The sequence below is a fragment of the Spodoptera frugiperda genome, chromosome 25, assembly GCF_023101765.2.
Source record: "Spodoptera frugiperda isolate SF20-4 chromosome 25, AGI-APGP_CSIRO_Sfru_2.0, whole genome shotgun sequence".
Taxonomy (NCBI): Eukaryota; Metazoa; Arthropoda; class Insecta; order Lepidoptera; family Noctuidae; genus Spodoptera; species Spodoptera frugiperda.
In genome coordinates this window covers 4,067,578-4,093,992 of record NC_064236.1, presented here as the reverse complement: position 1 = coordinate 4,093,992, position 26,415 = coordinate 4,067,578, and the positions used below count along the sequence as shown (strand labels likewise).

The 26,415-nt window shown below is 35.6% G+C and overlaps 1 protein-coding gene across 28 annotated transcripts in view; it reads right to left on the bottom strand.

Moving 5' to 3' along the window:
• Nucleotides 1-9,919: 9,919 nt before the first annotated feature.
• LOC118266262 (protein AF-10) overlaps nt 9,920-26,415 on the bottom strand; it is a 34,197-nt gene continuing 17,701 nt past the window's right edge. For 19 of the 28 annotated variants that reach the window (XM_050704341.1, XM_050704344.1, XM_050704348.1 and 16 more), the window contains 10 exons: nt 25,468-25,574; nt 23,524-23,669; nt 23,062-23,166; nt 22,203-22,239; nt 21,646-21,835; nt 20,718-20,832; nt 18,422-18,478; nt 18,065-18,199; nt 16,621-16,797; nt 13,861-14,013 (listed from right to left, as the gene is read on the bottom strand). In XM_050704341.1, the coding sequence (XP_050560298.1) occupies nt 14,000-14,013; nt 16,621-16,797; nt 18,065-18,199; nt 18,422-18,478; nt 20,718-20,832; nt 21,646-21,835; nt 22,203-22,239; nt 23,062-23,166; nt 23,524-23,669; nt 25,468-25,574 (1,083 nt within the window). In that variant the 3' untranslated portion in view covers nt 13,861-13,999. Of the gene's footprint in view, nt 14,014-16,620; nt 16,798-18,064; nt 18,200-18,421; nt 18,479-20,717; nt 20,833-21,645; nt 21,836-22,202; nt 22,240-23,061; nt 23,167-23,523; nt 23,670-25,467; nt 25,575-26,415 lie in introns of all 28 variants that reach the window. The other 9 variants (XM_035580493.2, XM_050704364.1, XM_050704365.1 and 6 more) reach the window with 5 other exon arrangements.

Sequence of the window (26,415 nt, the reverse complement as noted above, 5' to 3'; positions counted from 1 at the left end):
CTGATACATTCAAATTAATAAAAGGTATTTAGACTAAAATGATTTTGTAAGTGCTTGTTTGGTGATGTTGCGGTCAATCCGTCTTTGTAATAGTTCTGGAACGAGTATTATGTTCGTATGTATGTATGTATATCCTAGACTGTCTCGATTTTTAAGAGGGACTTTATGTAGAAACGTAGATTTATTTTAATTACTGGCGACAGGTCCATTAAATAATTATGTTTCATCTCTTCAGCGTGGTATAACGTATGCACCGACCGACCTAGTGGTTTAGTCCGAAATTAAATAATGAAAATGTATTTCTTAAACTATTTTTATACATTTGTACCTTTCGATATTAGACAATAATGTTCATTTTGCAATGCAACGTCATTAGAAATTAATTGACTTACTACTTGAACAACTTCTAAGCGCGTTTTAAGTTGTATTATCTGAAAATATCCAAGCTGAAAATGTCCAGAGTTCGATGAATATTCTGCTCTTACTATGCCCGGTAAACAAATAGTAAGCTGGACCAATATGTCAACCATCATCGGATTAATTTTTGGTTTGGGTAATTTTAACATCAGCGTCAACGCATTAACCGCTGAAAGGCACTTTGTGGAAAATGCTTGCAGTTTATAATACACCGTTGACTTTTAACCAAATTATTTAATGTCCCATAATTTCATAAATTAAGGGATTTCGGGTGAGTTAATAGGGTAAATGAATAATTTTAATTTGTCTTATATCTTTCTATTAAATATTATACACACATTTTTTTCTACTTCTAGGTACATTTTCTACGTAGACATGACGTATTTGCTCCCACTCCTAACTTTGATTCGTATTATTTAAGTATCATAATTATACATCGTGTACATAACTATGAAGTTATGACAAAATTAAAAGTACGTGTCTAATATTTTCATTACCTACTTGAGGGACTAAATTGATTTTTAATCTTCTCACCCCGTCATCATGCCTATTGCAATACAATGCTGGCAAATAGGTACTATTGCTGGACAAAATTTCATAATTTACTTCTGCAAATCTCACAAATATTTTACGAAGGATCACGACATAAATCGCTATACTCTCAATACAGATGTGGTCGTGAAAGCTTTGGTACTGAAAACGCTGCCGCTGCGCGGTGGAACCAGTGCGAGTCAGTGGTTCGTGGCTAACGCGATGTACTATCAGCTTGTAACAATATTTGCCGCCGAACGCGATGGGCGCTCGGCTGGTAAGCTGTTTACAATTCCTATACGTCCGAGCGATGTGATAGTAGCTGCATGGCGTATTTTTTTTTTATCGGATAGGTCAGCAAACAGAAAAACTGATATAAATACCTAATACCCGGTACTAGTGCGTTATTGCTCTTTTTAAGGATATTGGGCTCTACGCAAGCGTGGTTTGAAGGTCGTATTCTCTTCCATATGCAATAATATTATTAGGAATGCGAAATGATGAGCAGCCACTGCAATGCCCGCATTACTGGCTCCTCGCCTTCATTATATTACCGCATTCGCTATTTCAATTGAAATCGAACATTACCGATGAATTCCAATTTTCCATTGTCTATCTTTACAAAGACCTAGAATTTTAACGGGAATTCGCTTGCGTTAATACAGACTTTGGCAGTAAATTCTACGCCGGCCTCATTTCTACCCTTTTATGTTTTGTTTTTGCAAAAATGAACTTTAAGTATTATACATATTTATGAGCATATCTGCCTATCATTACAGATGGGCCCAGTAGGGCTGATGCCTGATCCGGAGCTGCGGACTACCTAGCGGGTTTGCTGGGGCTCCGGCTCGAAAAGCAGGAGACGGAACGGGGTGGTTTTTAGTCAGTAAGAGTCTGACACTCCCTCTCGCCTCGCCCAAGGCGGGAGAAGACATTGATGATCTTCCCACTCAAAAAAAAAAATCTGCCTATCATTGTACTTAAAACTCTGGTTATCTAGTCATTGTGGATTACCATTTATAGCACCAATCACCATCTGTACAAAATCCGTTTGTCATTCGCGCAAGGCCATAAGTTCAGAATGTAATTATCAAACGATTAATACGATTTGGATTTATAATCACTACGATAATGTACTACGTAAATAACGATAACAAAGAGATAGTGGTTCCATTATCTACTTTTCAGTTTACCCTTAATCTGGTGTAATAATTTTATTGGCTAAGATACAGTACCTAATCAATCATCTGAGACCCTGGGGAGTGATAAAAGTACGTTAGCCAATGCTTCTGTCAATTTAGGTACAGTGGAGGACAGATCCGCCTGATCATTTTACAGTTTTATTGCTTGAACCCAGTAAAAATATTAATGTTCATACATTACCATAAATGTCGTATCTAATAGAAAAGCGAAAACCATACCCCATAAGTGTCTCAACTAATAGAAAAGCGATAACATCGCAGCTTACTGACGCAACACGTGTAATCCCTTAGTAACTGGTTCGTTTGATTTCATTGGTACATTTGATGCTGTTCATTCGTCAATTCAAGATTCAAGACGGATCTCATCAGGTGTAACTGGTGCAAGCAAATATTAACTTAGTGGTGGTCAGGCGCATGCGACCACCATTGTACATTACTCTAAGTGCACTCCGTACTGGCAAACAAAAGTTTAGCCATTAGCGAGAACAGATGACCTTTCCGTAGACTACGCTGTTTTAAAATAAATAAAATTAAAATACTGTACTGATTGATGATACTTACTAGTTTTGTGAAACATTCTTAATAGTTTTATTTATATTTCGATTAATCACATTTTACTGTATCTTTCAGGTTTTTCTTTTAATTTATAACTAACTTATTTATAAAATAATATTTATATACAAACTGTAAAAGATTAGATTTAGATTTCAGGGATCATCGCCCCACTTAAAGTCCCACTGCAGGGTCCTTCCTAAAAACCCAAAACTTACGTAGAAAATAAAATAAAAGAAAATTAATAATTAATTAATAATCACCTACTATTTAGGTACTCAGCAACCTTTTACATAAAATAATCAATATTATAATTATCTCTAGTTTACCTAATCACGTGTGCGATAAGTCAATTAATTATCTTATTTAATTTTGTTACATATCTACGTAATTTACTTACTTGCTCAATAATTGTGATAAAGCTAAGTACATAAGTCATTGTGAAGAAAGGTATGATCTGCTATACCATTTGATTTTTTCCACTTAATCTAGGAGATTAATTAGGCGATGTTGAAATTCTATGGATAAAAAAATCCTAACCAATGTAGATAGATAAATTAATGGACTTAACGCCGTACTCAGAGTCATTTAATGATTACTTAACCCAGTCTTTAGCAAATATTTTCGGAACAAAATCGTTACTAAGGAATAGTTTAAGTAAGTAATCATTACATGTCTCTAAGTAGTAAGTGGAATTATAACTGAATTGTAATAAATTAGAAAGGACGACACGATATTAATGGATGATCTTAATAATGTCACCTTATCTTTAAATCGTTATTTAAACTCCGTTATTTAAATCGGGTAGTACTTCTGACCCCACTAACTTTAGACCTATTTCAGTACTACCTACATTCAGTAAAATTTTTGAAAAAATTATTCTATATCAGTTGCAAAGATTCTTTAATAGAAATAAATTATTACATGGAAACCAGTTTGGTTTTACAAGGGGTCGTTCAACAACTGATGCCGGTGTTGAACTTCTTAATAATATTTATGATGCATGGGAGGACTCGGCCGACGCATTGGGTATTTTTTGTGACTTATCCAAGGCGTTCGATTGTGTCTCTCATGAAACACTGATCAGGAAGCTATCCCATTATGGAATACGGGGCAGCTCTCTGGATCTTCTTATTTCATACTTGAGTGATAGGATTCAGAGAGTCGACATTAACGGAAAAGTTTCCTCCGGGTCTATTGTTAGGATGGGTGTTCCGCAGGGGTCAATTCTCGGCCCGTTTCTCTTTCTTATTTATATTAATGATTTACCTTACCTTGTGAAGGATAACCATGGGATAGTACTGTTTGCTGATGATACATCTTTATTGTTTAAACTCAAACGTGGACAATTAGTCAGTGATCATGTAAATAGTGCTCTCTCAAAAATAGTACGCTGGTTTAGTGCCAATAATTTATTACTTAATGAATCAAAAACTAAATGCATTAAATTCACAACACCAAATGTTAGACATGTGAAAACCAGCGTGCTAATCAAGGGCGAGGAGTTGGACCCTGTAGATTCAACTGTCTTTTTAGGTATAACTCTGGACGCTAAGCTACAGTGGGCTCCACACGTAGATAAGTTGTCGAAAAGACTCAGCTCTGCAGCATATGCCGTTAAAAAAATTAGAAATTTGACCGATGTAAATACAGCGCGATTAGTATACTTTAGTTATTTTCATAGTATCATGTCATATGGTATCCTCCTGTGGGGAAATGCTGCTGACATTCAGTCTGTCTTTGTGCTGCAGAAAAGAGCCATTCGATCAATTTATAATCTTAGTCCGAGGCACTCTCTTAGGGAACTATTTAAAGAAATTAATATATTGACTGTTCCTTCTCAATACATTTATGAAAATGTAGTGTATGCTCACAAAAACATTAATTTATTCAAAAAGTATTGTGATATACATAATATAAACACTAGAAGTAAAAACAAATATATTGTTCCCACTACTAGACTTAAGAAAATAAGTGGTTCGTTCAGATGTCAATGCATACGCTTTTACAATAAAATTCCCAGCGATATTCAAAGTTTGAGCCTGAATAAATTTAAAAATGTTATTAAAGAAAAACTGTATAGTAAAGCTTTTTATAAAATTAAAGACTACTTAGATGATAGTCAGGCTTGGGAGTGAGCCGCTATAATGTCCACACAGGTCATGTTGACATGTTTGTAACACAAGTTACATTTTTATACAATTTGACATGATATACATTAATATCATTCGATATTTTTTTGTTTTCACATATTATTTTTAAAATTGTTAGTTTGAGGACCGTGCGAGAGTTTGTCTAGTCATTTCACTTTTAGTTAATTATATTCTGACAGTGTGAGCATTTGTGTGGCCTACCCAAATGTTCTTTTGGTTGGTATTGTTCGTCGGATCATTCAGCAACAGCCGTCAGCTGAGCTCATTGTAAACTGACATATGCGTGCTGCCATCTGAACAGGTCCGCTCAAACTGCTGTGGTTCTTTCCTCAAAAGACCACTACAGAATAAACTTGCACGGTTCTCCGACATCTTTAATTGATTTTGTCTGGACTTTAAAAGAGACTATGACCTCTGAGTTTGTTTCGGCATTTCTTCTCAGAGTAGTCGGATAGGAAATGCCGGCCTCATCTAGCTATTTGAAATATTGACGTGTAAAAGTGTTATTTTATAATCTATTTACAGAAATAAATATCATTTATCATTTATCATTTATATCATTAGGCATTGTAAATTCCTCAGGAATGTGCCATAGCAGGCGTTGCACCGTAGGGACCAGGTCTACTAAGAGGACTCGGTGCTCCTTACAGGTGTTGAGGTTGGCCAAGGGTGGTTTTAGTGAGGTAAAAATCCCGCACTCCGTAGTCTATTATCCCCAAAAAAGTTAGGCGTCTTTTGAAGCTTCTCCACGTCATCAAAAAAGGTATTGTTAATTGTCATTTTAAAATTAGTTAGGTACTATCACGATACTTTGTATATTTATTTTGTAGATACACTTTTTATTTAGTTTTTTCAAGGAACGGTCAAAGAGGGGATATGTTCTCTTCTCAGAGTTCCTACTATAATTCTATTTGCTGTGTGCTGTACAATCCCTGGCCACATTATTAGACGCTCTCTTGCTTTTCGTTCGATTTGTAATACATTTAAATCACAAAGCTTCAGTCACTGTTTATATTCCGTACTTTTACGTTTAATAAACCCATGAGTGTTATATAATCATATTCGTAGGTAATTTATTGTATTTTTGGATTTGTAGTTATTATTTAGATATAGAATTACAGTGTTGATTGATTCCTATATCTTTAATACCTATGTACTTAATTTAAAACTTTATTTCAACACGCTTATCCCCAGAAGTTGTGGTTCTAATTGAAAAATCTTTTTGTCAAGGATTGTCCATTTGTCGTGTGTGTAAGTTTATGAGATATAAAAGATCACGCTACGACCATTCACAACCTCTTAAATATTCACTTCCTTACTAAAAAGAAATGTGAATGCGTCTAATAATACGGCCAGGGATTGTATGAGACCTTAATTAGAAATAGTGCAATCTAATCACATTGAGAGTCAGCTTGGTGTACATTCAGGTAGGTGGACGGTGTGTACCTACATTGGTTTGCTTTGATTCAAAGGGGCACCCAGAGCCTTGCAATACAAATACTGCGAAAAGGCCACTGGACCAAAAGACGCCCATAGCCAACTGGACCATGGACATCCTATGGTCCAGTGGCGTTGTTTTCGCAGTTGCACATGTAGGAGGTAGGCAGTATTATACCTACCATGCAAAGGCTCTTTGCGACCTTAATTAGTTAGATCACGTGTCCACCTTGTGCGTTGCGCGTAGACATCTTCTTGTATCTTTTGCAGCTTCCAACTAACTGAACTAAAAGTTATTGGGGAGGCCTATGCTCAACTGTAGATTTGTTGGAGAACCATGTTTCGGCACGAATGGGCTGGCTCGCCCTGATTGATACCGCGGCCTCACAGAAAACCGACGTGAAACAACGCTTGCGTTGTAATTCGTTGTGTGAGTGAGTTTTCAATCTTCCCAATCCCCGATTCCCCAACAAGTGCTAAATTCCTAACCCCAAAAAGGGTGCCAACGCACTTGTAACGCATCTAGTGTTTCGAGTGTCCATGGGCGACGGCGATTGCTTGCCATCAGATGATCCGTCTGCTCGTTTACCGGCTTATAATTACCATAAAAGAAAATTGTGGCTGAGATGGCAATGATGTCTCCCATACAAGGCATGCCTACCTACCTATATTAAAGTGTCTCCATGGCACCCATAAGAAAAAAATTAATTCTTTTATAATTAATAGCGTCTGGAGTCTAGAGGTGATTTTTTGCCAGTCTGCTACTTAATACCTCATTTCAATGAGCAATCAGGATGCATCTTTTAGGGTTTCGTACTCAAAGAGTAAAAACGGGACTCTCACTAATACTTCCCTGTCCGTATGTCACTAGACTGTAGGCATTGCGTGAACTGTAATAGCTACTTAGGTAGACTGTTGCCTACCTAATTCATTTTTACAAATTTAATGATACATAATAAGACGTAAAGATTTTTCATTTGTATTTTTTTTAATATTAGTTATATAGGTACAACTTCATTGTTACATATGTATGTACATCCCTATGAGGTTTCTATAGAAAACTTTGACTATATTAATTTCGACAGATATTTTGTATTAAGTATGTATCGTCACGCCTTTTATCTCCGAAGGGGTAGGTAGAGGTGCATATTTTGTATTAAGAAAGTCACAACTTAACGATGTTTTTAGACGGAACCTTTCATCCACGAGTCAGTCTCGCATTTACCTAACTGGTTTAATTTAATACTTTAAGCTTCTTACAATGATGCTTATTAATTTCCTTTGCCAGGTTTTTTCTCGGAGGAAAAGTGGGAGAGAAAATATGATGTTTTATCAGGGAAAAAGTAGGATGGAAATATGAGTGACGAGTAGGTAAAGTATGAATAGATATTGACAGGGAATTTGTGAAATAACGGTTGCAACCAATAGTGAACTAATTGCCACCCCGGGCCACCGCCGCCCTGCACCCCTCACCCCCCACCTCACACCATGCGCTGCAAGCCACCCCGAGCCACGGAACGAGTGAAATGAGAGTTTTTGTGGAAACAAATAGGTAGGTACACAACCTACATAGCAACAGGCAAAACAATTAATATCTAGGTACCTTTTTTGAGGGAAGGGAGGAAAATCATCCAATGACTTCTCCCGCCTTGGGTGAGACAAGAGGAAGTGGTAGACTCTTACTGACTAAAAACCACCCCGTTCCTTCTCCTGCTTTGAGCCGGAGCCCCGGTAACTTTTACGTTGTCCGCAGCTCCGGAAATTAATAGGTACCTACATATATATTTTTTCCATTAGGATCATTCTGATTTCTTTTGTTTTCAGGTAAATCTCGTTACATCAGGTCATCTATACTTATGTACGAATGTCCGATGGCAATAAGAACCTATTTCAACAGATGAACAGACCATACCATGGCCATTCCGCCCTATCTTCGAGGCTTGATTATCAGCCCACACTTACCCATTTTACTTAATGGGGCGTAGCGTTTGGCACCGTGAGCTTTTTTCAAAAGATTAATTCTCTTAAAAAGCATAAAGGGTCTGAGTGTGGAAGAGCTATGCTCGGCCGGAGTGATACAACGGCTTATAGAAAACCGGCGTGAAACAACATTTGCGCTACGCAACGCTCCCCTTTGCTCGGGAACGCACTTGTAACTCCTTTGGTATCTGGTGTTGCGCCGCTTGCTTGCTTACCATCACGTGATCCGTCTGCTCGTTTACCACCTCTACCTACCTATACTATGGAAAACCACTATTTTCCAACTCGTCAAGTACTGGGTCTGAATAGCATTTGACGACTGGGTTTTTCCCAGTTGTAGGTAGTCTCATTGTGCCTCTAAGGCCAAGTCATTATGTCTGTATTTAAAATCCTCGAGGTACTTACTTATTTAGTTTTCATCTCCTCAATAAAAAAATCCTACTATCCAGAGAGAAACTTGCCTTTAAAACAGCAGCATTTTCTTCAACTTTTAGAACAAGGCAAGAAATTATATTGATAAATAAATATTACAAATTAATTGGCAAATTAAACTTCTACCACAACAAGTATTGAAAAGTTATGTTGAGGATATAGGCAATACTACTTAGGTATACCTATCTAACCACTTACAATATGTCTAATGAATTTATATCAATCTATAAGAAAACAGGAACGTCGGGCCGCATCACCGCTTCTTAAATTTTTGCTTTCAGTGAGCGTTCTCGTTTGGCAAACGGCAGACACCTCATATTTGTGTAACTAGTTTTTTATTAAAACTAAATAAATACCTAGTCTTATACTAAACAACAGTAATAAATTGTAGTACCAATGCAATCCACGCCATTGTCCACAAAATCTGCCTGCTTACGCATTGAATAACAAGCAAGTCCTTTGCTTTGGCCTCACTAACGCCATCTCGTAGCGCTAAATCGAAAACCATTATTTAATACGAATGAAATGACAATGGCCAAAAATATAATAGAACCCATTTCTCCACCTTTGTAGCCTATCCAACTGTGTACATTAGCCACAATAATTTTGTTGCAAACAGTGAAACTAAAATGTCGGTTAGAAACAAGAGATCGAATTCACAGAAATTACTAATTTGTTACTGTTTAGCATTTTTGTTATTATTCTTGATTTTGGTTATTCTTTGGAAAGTGGTTATTTGGTGATAGACCGTCTAGAAAAAAATGTCATAGACGTTGTTTGTTAATTTTTATTGATACTCACCAATAAAAACTGTTTTATTTTTATGGATTCTAGCAGGAAACTTCATTTTCTTTACATTGTCTTATGTTATGTATTACTTTTAAAACCGAAGAATTATTAGAAAAAGGTCTAACTATAGCTACATAATGAACTCTTTAAATCAGCTTTTCATGTTTTAAGCTTGATTATTCCTCTTACGTTTGAGATATTAATAATTTTCAACAACTTTGCACATTGAAACAAATTGCAAACTTTAAATTACTATGCGAGCGAAAAATATTGCTGCTGATCGAAATCAAGAAATTAATTTATTGTTTTGGACCAGTTATGCTAAGTATTTTATTAACCAGCAAAACAGCGCTGATTAAAGAAATGAAATTATTGAATCCAATAAGTAGTATGGTTAAGGAAGTCAGTAAAAATAAAACAACGACATTTGTGTAGTGATTTATTAAGGTTCTATTACATTTCGTAATTGACTGAAATTGATAGATCCAATAAATGCAATAGGATTTTGTAATCACTAGGAGCAAGACATTGAGTTGGTACCTAAATAAAATTTGCATATGTATGTAACCAAATTAACGAATTAAAACTAATTATAAACAATTCAGTCCATAATTTTCGTTACGATTCCCTTAATAACGAGATCATATTTCTATTGTACGAGCGACACTAGGAATATGATTTCGTGAAATATCAGTACTATCGACTGAGATCACTTCGTTTGAAGTTTGCAATGGTCTAAGCGCACTATCCTAGGAAAATATTCACCAAACCGTCGCGTTAGACGGAGAGGCTCGTAGTCCCAGTCTCGTTTACATTGGACAGTAGGCTGAGCTTAGTGCTAAAAGGTATGCATTAAAATACTCTTTGTAAACTGCACTGAGCAAATGAAACGTGCACTAGAGTAATGAAATGGTATTATTCAATGTAACCTACATTTCCCACTTTTCTAAAACATTCAGCACAGCTCTTTGATCCAATCCCAACGAAACTAAATCTACGCTGTTTACATTTGTATGCAAAACGTGCTGAGCCCCGCATCCAAGCGATTCGGTTAAAAAACATTGACACTTAATGTATAAAACTTAAAATACTTAAAACAACATAATTTACAACAAAAGTATCCTTCGCTTGGAAATGAAGCGTACCTTAAATATACAATGTTGTAGATATCGGAACAACTAATAAACATTGTTTAAACTTGTATCATTTCTTTAGCAATTCCCAAGCAAAATAAGGGTTAAGAAAAATGATGACAAATATTTCATTACGTAGGAACATGATTCAATATTTTTTGCAAAGTTTTGCATATTTTATTCCCTTTGTTCCAATATTCTGCTTTACCCCTTAACAATATTGCACACCGTCAGTTCAAACAATGTTCATTAATCAAGATAAAATTATGTTTCAAATCGGCATATATCTTCAATGTCATAACTGTTATATATTTTGTTAAAACGTAGTTAAAATTCTATATACTTCTTGATATATAAGTTTATCTGAAAACATTTAGTAAAATTTTAAGTTTAAAATCGATTGATTAGAATATTTTCTATCAAAATACTTGAAATTTATAGTTTATTAATTTGATAGTGACAATAGTCGCCAATAATTAAGATGAAGGTTTCATTTTATCAATTGAATAATGCGTAAAATCAAGTTAAAATATTAAAGTAAAAAGAAGCTGCTTCGAAGTCATCGCTTCACAGTAATATTAAAAACTTTAAAACTTGTCATGATTTGAAACATAATTACGAATTAAATTTAAAAATTACATTTGTGTATAATTGCCTAATTTTGAAATAAAATGAGTCGTTTTCAGTGTACTGGGAGATACCTATCAGATTTCAGTTAGTTTTGAAACATGTAAATACGTTTAAGCTGATCTATATTAGGGAAATTAGAAGTGAATATTAGAGCCGTCTCGAAGAAACTTTAATTGAGTTGTTCCATTGAAGTTTCTTCCGAAGTACTATCCCAAAGGGGGAGATAAAGGAACTACACCAGTGATTGAAGATCCTACATACTGACATTTAACCATTTAATATTATTTGAGGATGCATGGAGAGCTCGTGTGTCACGAGGTTAGGTGGGACAAGATCGAGGTCTGTATCAATACCGTCCCGCGACACACGACTTCTTTATGCGAACTAACAACATCGACTTATCAACAATGAATATAATTTATACTGATTTAACTATAACTGCATTAAAATTGCATGGACAACACAGGAAGCCCTTACTTCAGCGAGGAAAGCTATAAGACGGCCCCAGTGACCACAGGGAGTGACTGGCCTGGTGAGTAAGTGAGTACTAGTCGATCAAACATTTAATATTGATATCTTGAAACAAATATTATTCCACTTTACATTCAACATCGAGATATAAGAGTTGTACATCGATCAACAACATTCAACATATATTATGACAATATAATCGATACATTGATTTGTTTAAGTTACGCGAGACAACGGTAATATAACGACGTATTAAACAGCCGTATAATAATAGTGGGTTTTACGTATAGTACGTGACGAACAAGGCTGTAATTGAGCGTATTTAACGCCACCGGCACAAAGACACATCACGGCGATGAGACTACCGTTTTGGTGCCGAATTTTAAGAAAATCTCTCATTAGCCGGGTCCTGCCGGCACATACACTTACATCGAGCGTCAACAGTCCACACAACAACCACTCGATGCTGTCCGAAAATGGTCGTCACGCCACAAAGAATCGGTATGAAGACCGCAGCAAATATTTACCCCCACAATATATTAATCTGAGCCAAACGCCTATACACAATTTTAAGGAACGTACTCTATCACATCGTGAATTTATTATATAAAAATACTGTATCTGTGCTCGTAGACTATGTTAAGGAATAAATAGTTATTATATTAGATCAGGGCCGTGTCGCGTTTCTCAACAATATTTGGCGCGGACATATAAGTTGCGTCTCGCGCTGTAAACACCATTACAACTATTGTTACAAATCTAAAACAGACAGGGAACGGCCAAGAATGAGACCTCGAATGAGAATTACTTCTATAACTACTGAAATCCTTGCTTTGACCTTACAACTACAAGTGTTCAGATATATTAAATAAGGCGGTAGCAAACATATACCGCTTGTACGAACACGGCCCTGCTCTGTGCGCGAAATTATCGTCAAAGAACATTACCAAGCTGTGTGCCGGTCGTCAATCGAAACACTGTAAATATTCATCAAGATTATTCATATACAATTAACAACTAACACACAATTTAACTATTTATAATAAATAATTTAAACATGCATCAATATATGTAACGGTCCCGTTTGAAATCATTCCCAACGTGTGTCCAGGCCAACGTCTCCAATATACTCAATCAATTCAGTGCTACATAATCTATTACTTTATTTATATCATACACAAAACGTTCAGTATCCCCAGCAAACAAGTTTCTTAACTTTTGGACTTCAGTGGAGGAATATAATCCTCCCCAGAACATTAATTTCAATCTTCAACTAGTAGAAAGTGACTTCCTACCTCGTCATATATTATTCATACCTAGGTACATACACAGTTTTAGTACTTAATTCTAATTAAACATTTAATCGCATGCGTCGTTCAAAAGAACAGACAGTTCAAATAGATCAAGATATTAATCCAGTCGAATATACAATAACACTTATAGAATAAACCGCACTTCGCATAATCTACTCAGTCGGTGGTGCCGTGACCTGAGATCTAAACCAAAGTACCAACCAGAGCTGCGGCGCGCACATCCCGCAGTGTATTCTACAGATAAAGCGGAACGTTACCAACTTTGGTCCGTACAGGACGCCTCCTAACAATCGGGCAAAAAAAGTTGGCAACTCGAGAAACCGTATCATACAAAAGCGTATGTGAAACTTGAACACTTATTCTTAAAAAGTACTTTACGATAGACAATGTGCAAACAATTTATATAACACTATAAGCATCGGTTTCGTACTTTGTAGTAGACCATCACATTCAAGATATCAACCTCGACACGGCGTATAAACGCTGAAACTGCCCAAAAATATAACACACACCGTGCGTTAATCTAGTTTAACATTAAGAACTTTAACTCTAGTAGTGTATACTACAGCCCCGAGGGGCTGGAACACAAGATCGTCCGTAAGCCGACGGCCGTCGAGCTGAGTCCTTATAGCGGGTGGTGGCATTGAGTTGGAGCCGCGCAACAACATTGCTCCTTCACGAGCTAACAACGCAGACGCACTTTATAATTGCAGTAGAAGCCTTGTCCTAGAACAACGTAATATTCATTGTGGCTTCTAAAAGCGAGCGCGCCTACGATTTAGTTGTTTAACTTGAGGATGGAGTCGATGGAGAAATCGACCCTGCGTCGTTGCTCGAGCATTATGAAAGTTTGAACGGTGTGCAGCGCTGCCGGGTTGGCCGATGACGGCCCCGGGACGGCAGCATCGCCACCGCCTCCGCCGCCACCCTCTTCCTTTCAGCTGGGCTTCTGCTGCACCTCACGCATTATAAGCTAAAACAATTCAATCACATCTGTACTCACATGTAACCAAGTCGCATCACAATCAATACATAGAGCAGGTATACTTAGAGCTCGATATTATATTCGTTTCAGTATTCCAGAACAGTCGAAAAATAAAGAACAAAATTAAATTCATTTAAAAAATGTAAGCCGTGAACTTTAATCACTTTGAAAATAACAAAGTTTCAAACGTTTTTGATTTACATCACATCCAGTTTTTTTTTTCATGTTTTTGTGATGTTGTCGAAGGATCCTGAGAGGAATATAACTGACACATAATGGCAACACTGTAGTGTATGTTTGTATTGCTACAGTGTGGCTTACATCGACCTGTAGCATGCCACGTTAGCACCAGCAATAATCTGGAGTTCAGACAAATACTGTTGCGATCTCTAAGCACCTATCTCACATAATTATCTAAACAAAGAACGCTTGTAGCAAATAATACAACTAAGTAATAGTTTGGGCGCTTGAGCAATTAAAATATAAAAGAATTAAACAAAAATAACTAGTTTTAATGCTTGTAACTAAATAAAAAGCATTATTTACTGTTCCATGGCACGCAAAGCGGATGCTTTAATAATACTAATAAAATAATATAGAAAGAATATTATTTGGATTAAAAAATGAATTATAATACCGTATCATCTCGGTGGCCTAAGTCGGCGAAGAGCGGGTGGGTGATGTTTAAAAGCGTTATAAAATGAAGGGGTGGGGTTAAACTATAAAAAATCAAATAATTACGGAAGAATAAAATTTGGAAAAGTTGAAAAATAAAGTTCTGCTTTATTCTGGCGCATTGTCGGTCAAGTGCAGTCGTCATGATTGTTACTGAACATTGTACTGAGTACTGTCTTGGACATCTTACTTTGTCTCCGGACAAAATGGTAGAATTCTATCATCAATTTTTTCAAAGTATTGATAATGCCCTTATTGGTAAACGTATTAATTTAAATGTTATTTTTTTAAAGAAAGGACAGCCCTATATTAATACAGCAATGTTAATTTTTAGTACCACGGTTGATCTCTCTGGAGCGTCCCGTGTAAGGTCCTCTAAAAATGAGAGTGCCTGGAAAAGGCCATACCAATGTCATTGTTCTGAACCCATAGATTATAGATTTAGCCCACGATGGGCGCAGAACCGACCTAAGGCAGCACTATGAGGCGGCTGCTTAGCGCCTGGGGCCTGGCCATCTATTTACAATTGGTTAGTTTGCTGGGCAAGCTGCAAGCTAAGCATCTAGAGACTGCGCCAAGCGCGTTAAGCGCGTGAGCTAAGTAGTCGGTAGCGCGTGAGTTAGGTTCCATTTCACAGTCGCGTACCAGGCGCTAAGTAAGCCTCCTCCTCACGGAAGAGAAAGGTTCAGCGAGGCTGTGCTCCAGCAGTAAAACATTAATTTCTTTAATTTCATTTAAATCTTTGGTAGAGATTGCCAGAATGTGGTCTAATACTGTTCAAAATTTACTGTCAACAAAGGAGATCGTCCAAAATTGACCCACATCCTACAGCAAAGAGAAGTGTCTCAAAAAATAGGTAAGATACGGTATAAAAAGTATGATTTTTACAATACTCTTACACATTTTTGAATATAAGTGAAAAGGGCGCATACACCCAGTAATTCTACGTGGAGGATTAAAGGGATTCTTCCGGCTGATGATGATACACCCAGTGTCTTACAATAGAATAATTATTATTATAATTAATATAAACCAAAGTTATTTGAAATCGGAACTACATGATTGATGAAGTCAGGATCGAATACTCCTTTATTCCCCGAAGGGCAGAGGGCTCCTTTTCACAAATTATGAGTCATATTATAATAATGCAAGTATATATTAAACTTGCATAAAATTTTTGAGATATTTACTATATAAGACGTGAGTAGAGTGAGTATGTATAAATCACCACCTTCTCGTTTGTGAAATCTCCGTTTAGTTGTAAGATAAACCCTTGATGTAAAGTTATCTGAAAGTAGCAATATCATCATAAAAACTGCACAGTTTGATTCCAAGTAAATCACAACAATTAATTAGAAACTAAATCACAAAAAATATTGAAATAAAAACCATCTATCTGTGCAATGAAAGGGGTGCTAAAACATTTAGAAATTAAAACAATAATTCAACGGCTAGGGAGAACTAAAATCTAATGATGTTACACTACCGTATGAATGGAAGGAAGATTGCAGTCACTATATCAAATTACTTACTAAATTACATGAAGTTATGGGTGATACTCAATTGTAGTTCCCTCGGGCCGGTGTCGTGAAAGAGATTAGTTTGTAAATTCAGACCAATTGTTTCTGGCAAGCTTCTGTTTTGGTTCAAGATATTAAAACTAATTTAAACAAGTAAGTGCGGAGCCACGAGGGAAATCGTTTACTGAAACTGGGGCAACATGTAGTGATGTGCGGTGTGCACCATGTTTCAGCCTTTCTCTTCGAGTGAATTTTTGAACAGGATGTTTGTTCAAATTGGCCAGGACTTGTATTTAGTTCGATAATTCAGAGCAATAAAAATTTTGATTGGAATTGTTGAAAAATTCACTGTAACTTAAGTAGTTTGTGCTTCCCTAGGCCGGACTTGGCCGTCTCATACCTGGTGTGGGCGGTCCGAGGTGATAGTCTCGGCGGCGCGGACCGGCGGCGGCGGCGGCCGCACCTGCATCATCTGCGGGCCATTTTCGCGCGTGCACCGGCTCGGCTCGGGCGGGCCAGTCGTCACTACGCAATGGCACATCACTTGAATTCGTACATCTCTCTCCTAGTACCATTTCTGCGACAGTTTCAGCAAAAAAACATATTAATTTCTATTCTTACACTCGGTTTTCGAAAGGCCATCGATACATGTAATGTTAGCAATCAATACTTACAATTACAAGTACAAATTTTAAATCAGCCTTTCAAAAATCGAGCGTATAGTGTAAAAAGAAAATAAAGCAATTTATGTATCAAAGTACTTCATGGTTTTCTTTAAATCTAAGTTCATACCTAGTTTTCAACCTGAAACTTACAGAAGAAACAGATTTGTTATGTTGTTGTTGATTCTGATCATTACTTATTACATGCAGTTGAACACAATACCGTATAAGCCGTATAATTTAGGAATGCTTCTTAAAAAGGTAGAAATGTTGATGTTATCAATCAATTTATGACATGAAAGAGTAACCATGGAGATTCGTGCTCGCCCTTCTCCATAACAATCTACACTTTGAAACGACTAAAAAAAGCTTCACTTAAGTATGTACAGATTGAAACTTTATTTTGTTTGCTGTTCGCGTCTTTGATTGATTCAAATTGAAATAAATTATTTTGACATTGGAACAAGAAGGGCACTACAATAAGTATCTCGTTTAATAAAAAGCAATTAAAGTGGATGTTCCTTTAGTGTAAAAACGTAATGAGTACTTTATACTCAACTCTTTATTCAAAACATGGTAAATATGAAAAATACTTATTTTACTAATTTACGCATTCAATTTTGAATACTAGAATGGCTTTTTACTTATTTAATGTAATTATAAAGAGGTGTGGCCTTAAATTTAAACCCGTGTATAGATTGATGACAGGAGATTACAATACGGTTAAAAAATTCAGACCTTTTTTCAAATACAACGAATATTGTAAAACAGAAAACACCGAACATTCCGTAGGAAACAAAACTAATCATAAAATAATAAAATATTGCAAAACAACATTTAACCCAGTAGAAACTTTAAAAGGGAGTTAAAATCATGAAATTAAGTAAAAAAGGTAGAAATAATAATAAAATAAAGCAAACAAAGAAAAGAAGAAAAAGTAAAAACAAAAAATCTTAACAATCTTTAAGAAATCATTCGTATAAAACAACAATACCTACGTACCTATTTAACGCGAATAAAACACAACATCTCTATAATACCACTCAGAGAATAATTCATTAAATAAAAATTAGCACTAAAGAATAAACGTGAGACCGAGGACGAGAGACTATAATATCTCCTACAGCAGATTAATTAAAACATTGTTAAGATTTCCGCGTATCGCTTGGAGTGTTAACGTACCAGTAGTGAGCGGTATTGCGAGCCGAGCGTTTACCGCGAGCAGATGGTCGCGGCGTTGCAGCAAGCTGCCTACATGTTCCTCCAGTCGAACGTTCTCAGTGCGCAGCTGGTGCAGGCATGACAACAGCGAAGCGACTGTACACAGTATTTTAATTAGCCATACGTTATCAATGTTACTCTTTAAACATGGACCGTCAACCAACATCCTACAGTACTTTACAAACATCGTGAAACATCGGCTTTAAGAACAAGATAGAATACTATTATCACGTCATCCTTATCATTATCTCATGTCATCCTGTCGTTGTTTTTCTTATTAATTCTAATTTTGCAGCGGAGCCCGTTCTTCGTACTCACCGGCGGCTTCCATAAGCGCTGTTTGGCGCCTAACATAAGGACGATAGCGCAGCGCACCTGCATACAAAATACTGTAGATAATATCCCACCGTACATGTTCTCAAGCTACAACCATTTAATTCGCTATTTCTTCTTTTAACGTTACTGATTATATGTATTTAAAAAGAATACAGCAGAAATATACAGTTAATAAAAAGCAAAAAGTTACTTACGTGACGTTGTAATAACGAATTAAATAGGTTTTACAGAAAACAAAGAAAAAAAATGTGTATTTATACATAGATTTATAGACACTTACTATTTTGTATTAGACGATCAATAGGAGCATTCTTCTCGTCTTAATTCTATAAACAACACCAACATTTGTAAGCAAGTTGCACGTACTTAGACACTGATTTACACTGCCAATCGAAGTGATGCGATGCTTGGTTATATATTGCAATCGATATCAAACGGTACATTTCTGTTCGGGATAATTTTTATCCCTTTTTTAAGTGCAGATATACTCCTGAGCATGAGCTCTCTTATTTCTAAGGCAAACTAGGCCTAGGACGCGGCGAGACGGCGCGTGCCTAGTTGCCCAAATCGTACCGGCAACGCCAAAAAACTTTGGGGCGCCTATAAGGTGCTCTCTAGCCTCTGGATATACCTGCGTGTTTTCCTTGAATAATGTATGATAATCACATGAAATATCCAATTGATATCGTCTTGCCACTTGAATAGAGTTTAAGTCTTTGTTTCCATACACGTTAATGGTGATTATTACGTCGTTGCTTGAACAAACTTTGTTTTTTTTTTGTATATATTATTATGGATGAAAATTCGTCCATATGAGCTAGCAGTACGCAAGCAACTTAGAGCTTTATAATGCGTTATATGGTAACAAAGCCTTAGCAAGTGGATGCTGAATACACATATAATATGCTTTCTAATTAGATAGGCATTGCTCAAAGAGCATGCAGCGAATAACAAAGTTGCATATAATCTCCTTGCTAGTTCCACAACAATCAATGCGACATTGACGGCCAATTTCACAGTCTAGTCAATTATCCACCAGATAAAACAGTGGAACTAAATCAGTACGAAATGCGTATAAAATTCAAAAGAATTTATTAGACTTGTGAAATTGGCCCATAACTTCAATAACTTCATACCCATTTTTTGTAATTTTGCTTTAATTTTGATACAATCATGGTGTTTTTTACAATTTTTTGGGTAACGTGTAAATACAATGCCAATTGAGAAATGTTCTACACATTTTCTTCTTGTTTCGCTTACAAAAACATGGGCAAGTATTGACATGATACTAAGAAATACTATATTGTATGCAAATGAAAAATATTGCTTAAGGAGTATGCTTTATTTCATCATTTCCAACATACTTTCTTAGTGAAACATTTCAATAAACTTACAAGTATATTTTCGCACATTTTATAAAGCATTCGCCTTAATTGCATTTTAAATTAGCTGGGATCAAGAGTTGAGAAATAAACTACGTTTGCTTATTGGTGAAATAATATATAACTTTGAATATAGTACTTTCTGTGTGTTTACTACGAAATTCCATCAGAATACTGTTAGTTATTTGCTGGTGGTTCCATTATTTACAGTGATACAAATAGAATAGATTTTACTAACGGAATACTTTCTGTAGTACAAAAATATATTTATATTTTTTAACGTTAAATGACAAAGGCTAAAACTAAAATAACTCTTCTTGACTTGAAATGAGACAGAAAAACCACAAATAAATGAACTAACATTACAAATAAAATTGATCTGGTAGAATGCCGAGGTTCGTACTACAGCTGACTACGACCGGGTACTTACCAGCTAATAAAAAATCTTTTTTTTGTCAGGGATGCCACGCACAGTAGAGAATGTTCAAGGATGGTAGACAGCTCTAATCCACTACAGTCAAGCGAATGTTTGGAAGAAAAGTAACCTATCAACATCGACAGAGCTGCTCTGGATTTCTCGTCCCTTTCTGACGCTCAATGTTTCATAATAGTTGCAAAGTACTGTACTAATTTAAGGGAAATACAAAGGGGGAAAATAAAAAACAGATATCAAACATTTAGGAACATGAAAAATACAATAAAAAAATAAAATCGAAACTACAACGAAAATACATGCGCAAAAATATGCACATATATTGATATAAAAAAAAAACATGCATGTGGTTTTACGAGGATGAATACCCACATGCTGTTTCAATACGAATCTTATGTAAAATACATCAAAGTTGAAAATGCGTCTACTCTAGATACTGAACTGCATGATAACGTGTACTCACTGTCGAAATGTTGGGCTTGTTCCATAAGGAACTGTGAGCCTTGTTCCCATTGTCGTTCCAGCAACTGGTCGAGGCTTTGAGCGCTCGAGGACCGTCCTGAGCTGATACTGCCGCCCTGGATCAACATAAATATTAAACGTGTGCTGTCCAAAACTTGTTCTACAACGACATATACGTACCTGGTTGGTAATGTATGCCGTGATGATGAAAAGCTAAGAGTGATGCAGTCAGCGTCAGATAGTAATTACTCAAACATTATATTCGTATAATTACATTAAAATTTTCTTTAAATTTAACTTTGTTTAGGTTTTTGGGATTTGATTTTGATTTACTTGTTTTTTATTGTCATAAATTGTCATAAATATTGGGTATGATTTTATAAGTTTGTATGTACGTTATTTTGTTTTGTTTTTATTTTGTTTGTGTTTTATTTTATTTTGTTTTTTTATTTATTTTTTTCTTACTGATTGATACAGTGTCATTGTTATGTAATGTTACAGTGCATGTTGTGACACCTTAAAATGTTGTGCATTTAAATTAATTATAACATAAGTGTTTAGATGTAAGTTATAATGTAACAGCTACTGGTTGTCCAAATAAATAAATAAATAAATAATTGAAAGCGACAGAATTTATTTAAACATCATATTGACGTTTAATCATAACTTATACAAAATTAATTATTATGTTATCGGCTTACTCACGTAACTGTTTGACGAGGAACTCGACTAGTTTCAAGCCATGCTAGAGGCTCATATTCATGAGCAGCATTCCGCGTCGTTAGAGAAACATCGTACTGATATTACCGACGCCTCAATCACGTGTGAAAGTTTAGAAAATGACTTTTAGACGCTGACTGCACAAAGAATTTCAGAATAAAACTTTTACAACAGAATTTCAGTTAAAATGTAGAATAAATGTAACTTACGGGCGCGGCTTTGTTGATAAGCGGCGGCGGTATGAGGGTATCTCCACCTGCGCTACCGGCGGCATGGGCGGCTAGTTCAGCAGTTAACTGTTCCTGAAGGCAAGCGGCCGCTCCGCTCTCTGGGTTAAGCTCATTGCCTAGCATGTGTGGGGCGGTACAAGAAGCTCCGATCCTGGGATACATGAAGGTTCTGAGGGTCAGTCATAGTGCATTGAATATCCTCATCAGCAATCAGTCGCTATTTATGTATGTTGTTTTAAAAATTAATCGACCGCGTAAAATAATTTAAAAATATAAAGGGTGAAAGCAAAAATGTCTAAGATTTTTTTTTCTAAATTAAATAAAAATAAAAAAAATCTAACAAAAAATAAATATTTAACAAAAACTAAAATAAAATAAATTGAAAAAGATATAATTGTTTCATTTAACACCGACGACTCGATTGCTCCCTTTCGTGCTATCCCTAAGAGCTTAACAATGGCCAACATAACCACGAACCATTTATACAAAGAATTGAAAAAAAATAAAACTAAGAGAATGCAGAATACAATACTTACTTGGACTCCATCTTAGGCTTTAATGGTCTTTCAGAGCCTGAAACATGAAACATACATATGATTAAAATCAGGTATTATAATGGTATACCATGAATAAAACAATTCGTACCGACCTTTATACTAAGTAGGTTACTAGATGACTACAAACAACTTATCAAATTTGTAAATGATCACGGCAGACGAGGACGTTTATAAATATGAAAATAGTAGAAAAATAGCGAATCTATAGCGATTTATTGGTTCCTATTTGCCATGGAGTTTTATTTGCGTCTATTTTTATCTAAGGACACAAGTATGTGTTAAGTCGATAGGCAATAAGTAGGTATCTCTTTCGCTTACATTTGTCAAGCATTTCACACATTATTGAGTATTTATGACTGCTGTTCTGACAAATATATTTATTTTTTATGTCTTGGCAATCATGTCAATACCGAATAAACGCTTATCTTTCTTAATTTTGTTTCAATGGAATTCATTAAGAACGCCAAGGTATTTGGCAAATTGCTAAACCTGATTTTATTATAAGTTGATTAGCTTCAGTGATTTTTACTATTATTCTGGCCGTGATCATCCCACAATAAGGGCATGGCGGCCTACCAAACCTTTTTTCCCTATCTCTAGTCTCTACCCACTTCAAGCGTTTGCGATGTAAAGTGAACACCTAAGGTTACAGGTTTGCAAATTTTAAAGTTAAAAAATTGGAATTGGTATATGTTCTATGACACTTTATAGTCAGCAATGCATATGTAGATACACTAGTGTTGTCGTCTATTGGCGGGCGCCGATTGCTTATCATCAGGTGAAAGACGAGCTTGTTTGCCACCTATTCTTTATTTTTAAATAGAAAACAAAAACTTACTTGGAGAGCTCGGTGGCGAGTCTTTAATAGTCTCGGAGTATATCGGCGGTGGCGTCGGCTGAGGCTGGCGGCGTACACTGGCCAACGTTTGCGTCGTCATAGTCTCTGAGAAAGTACACAAGACAGGTAAAGTTACGCTATTTTATCATGGGCTCTGTTGATTATATTTTATAATGCAAGAAACAAAAAGGTAAATGAGGAACTGTTGTTTTACTAAGTCCACTTTTAAGGCCATTTAGAAAATCATAAAGATCATCGAAGATCGAATTTTATGACAAGGCAGAAATTACGGAATAGCCACCTATGTATTTACATCCTGACTTCTTCAACTTGCATCACTTTGATACATCTGGATGTCTAGACTTTAGGTGGCATATTAACATAGAATTTTTCTAAGATACTTCTTAGACCAGCAATGGAAACAAAACGAGGTGTCGATTGATTTAAAATAGAAGTACTCACGTATAGCAGAAGCTGTGTTAGCCATGGCGACGACCGATGTAGCCATGGCGGCGCGTTTCTTGGTCCGTACAGTCGTAGGCGGCATGGGAGCCATGTTCACGGGGCCCATATCAGGCTGCTTACTAGGACCAGGCATGCCACTCATACTGCAGGACAAAACATATCTCACGTTACATCTAACACTATGGCACAAATGTATATAGGTTTAAGTTAGACTGACATATACTTTCAATGCTATATCTACATGTTTGTAGATAAGCCAACTATAGATATAATTTTTACACCATTTTGGGCTAAAATTCTATCTAGGAAATCTAGATATAGATAGTGTATTCAAACAGACCATTAACTATTTAAAGATTAAATAAGAATACTAGGAATTGTCACAAAGCCGCGTCAGTCATACGCTACAGCACTCAAAACTAATGTCATTCAAAATAATGTCAGGCAATAGCTAATAAAAATTAATGCATTAATAAATATGATTTAGCTCTCATTATGTTATTATAAAATATCGCAATAAGCAAATAAATGGCATAGCGTTTGTGATTTAATTATAATAATGATGGAATATTAATATTTATGTTTGTACGTATTGTAAACGTGGTATTGTGAAGCAGGATGTTTCCTTATAAACTCTCGGTGAGGGAATTTACAGTAGTAATGGATTTTCGAAAATTCTCAATAGAATAAAGAAGTTTGTTTGGTTTGTAACTGTTCACTGCAACTGGAACTAGTAACATAACTAATAAAAAGTTGGCGAGGTCAATAAATAAACCTCCTTTCTCCTTTTATTATTATGGCGCCCAAGCTTTCTTAATTAATACTTATTTATTACGCAATTAACTAAATACTACACAGCAATCAATTAAAATAATAGGTGAATAAACAATACAATAGCTGAGCAGCAATGAGCAACAATAACAACTAGATAGCTAGCTAGCAGGTGCCTAGTCTAGAGAAATAAAAATTTTACTAAAATATAATTAAATAAACTATGATTGAGTAACAAAATTAGCACTATAGATATAATGGATCGATTCGAAGTGAACAGGATCATCTAAAAAACTAAATTTTAATTAAACTTATGAGCGCTAAGCGTGAAAATTCATTGTTTCTATTATTTTTATTAACAACTGCTACCTATATCAATACTGTGCCCATTACATACTTAGAAGTTAACACAATATATTTATTTGGCTTGGACGCAAGCAAAATATTCGCTATTTTGTAGTGATTTATACATTTGTAAATTCGCTTTACATAAAAACAAGGTAGCCTTTCCAATTTATTCGATAAATGGAACAAACAGGGCATTATAATGTGAACACTCAACATTTTATGTTTTCTGATTTGTTTTGTATCAAGTTGAAGTGTTTGTGAAGAATTTATGTATTCAAGTAAAAAACAAGATGATGAATTTCTAGAATGGTATGTATTCATTTTTAGCGCTAGCCCGCTTAGCTTATTTATAGCTTATTTAGGTGTTGATAATCTAAACTGCTTAGCATAACTTTAAAAACTCTAACTACCGCACTCAGAGATAAGTAATGATTACTTAAACTATTCCTTAGTAACGATTTTGATCCGAAAACAACTCTAAAGACTGGGTTAAGTAATCATTAAATGACTCTGAGTACGGTAGTAAAACAATATAATAAATCTTAATATTATAATCTACTACAACTACATTCCTCGTATGTGTAGTTGTAAGCGCGTAGCTTAGAAAAAGCATAGCATACTTAATACTTATAAGTAAACACAAATAACACAAAGTTACATAGAGATACTCCTTAGTACAGTCACATACAACAATGTGTACACACAAACTTCTAAAAATTACTAATAAAAAAATATTCTTTACTAGATTTCAGTGTATTAATAACATAGTGTTGACATCACATTGTATGTGACTGAGTGTACAAGGGTCTGTAGTATTCTTACCCTGGTTTGTTTGGATCTTGCAGTTCATACGCTACGTTAAGACCTCCCCAGGAGCGCCCAGGGATAGCATGCGGTGAATGCCCTGTCATGCCAGTGTCCATTGCCGCCTGAAATCAATTTAATCATAATCACTTTCAATATGCATATGTAATGAGACTGCAAATACCGCGCAATTGGCATTCCGTATGTTCCCTGTGATCGATTTTAATACTCAATGCTTTAAGATTTATTAGTTTGACTTTCGACAGTCAGCGCATTTATATTGATGCACTATTGCACCTAGCATTGTACAACAAAGATGCACTATGAAAAAATGCTTACAGGAACTTTGTGTAAGTTTGTTAAATAAAGTTTTAACTACATTTTTGACTACAATAATATGTTAAGTTATTAACATTTTTGAAACACGTATATTAAATAACAGGCTATCCACAAAACCTTAATAGCCAACCACTTATAATATAGTTAACGCATAAATACTATTAAAGCAGCTCATCATCATCATCATTTGTAACATAAAACTTATAACTCGTATGTTTGGCATAAGTGTGTATTTTCGCATCTCTCCACATGTGTTCGTCGGACCCATTTAAACGCGGCTATCGTAAATAAAATGTAATTGTATGCCGTTGATATAAAACAAAATATAAATCTTTGCAGCTTATTACACATTGCGAAATAGGTCACATCGATTTGGCCGGACGAATTGTTTTATTTGACAGCCCTGACAAGAACAAACAGGACAAAATGATATTTAAACATTATTTGTAACCCGCGGCCAGGTCGTATATTTCAGTATTATTAGTACTTTAATATTTACTGGGATAATAATATTTAATTGTTCAGTGTAGACTATACGATTTGTACTTCGGAACTGCAACGTTTTTAAATTAAATTCTTCGTGGTATATTTCGTGTTCATATTACAAGCAAAGTATGGTATTGGTGT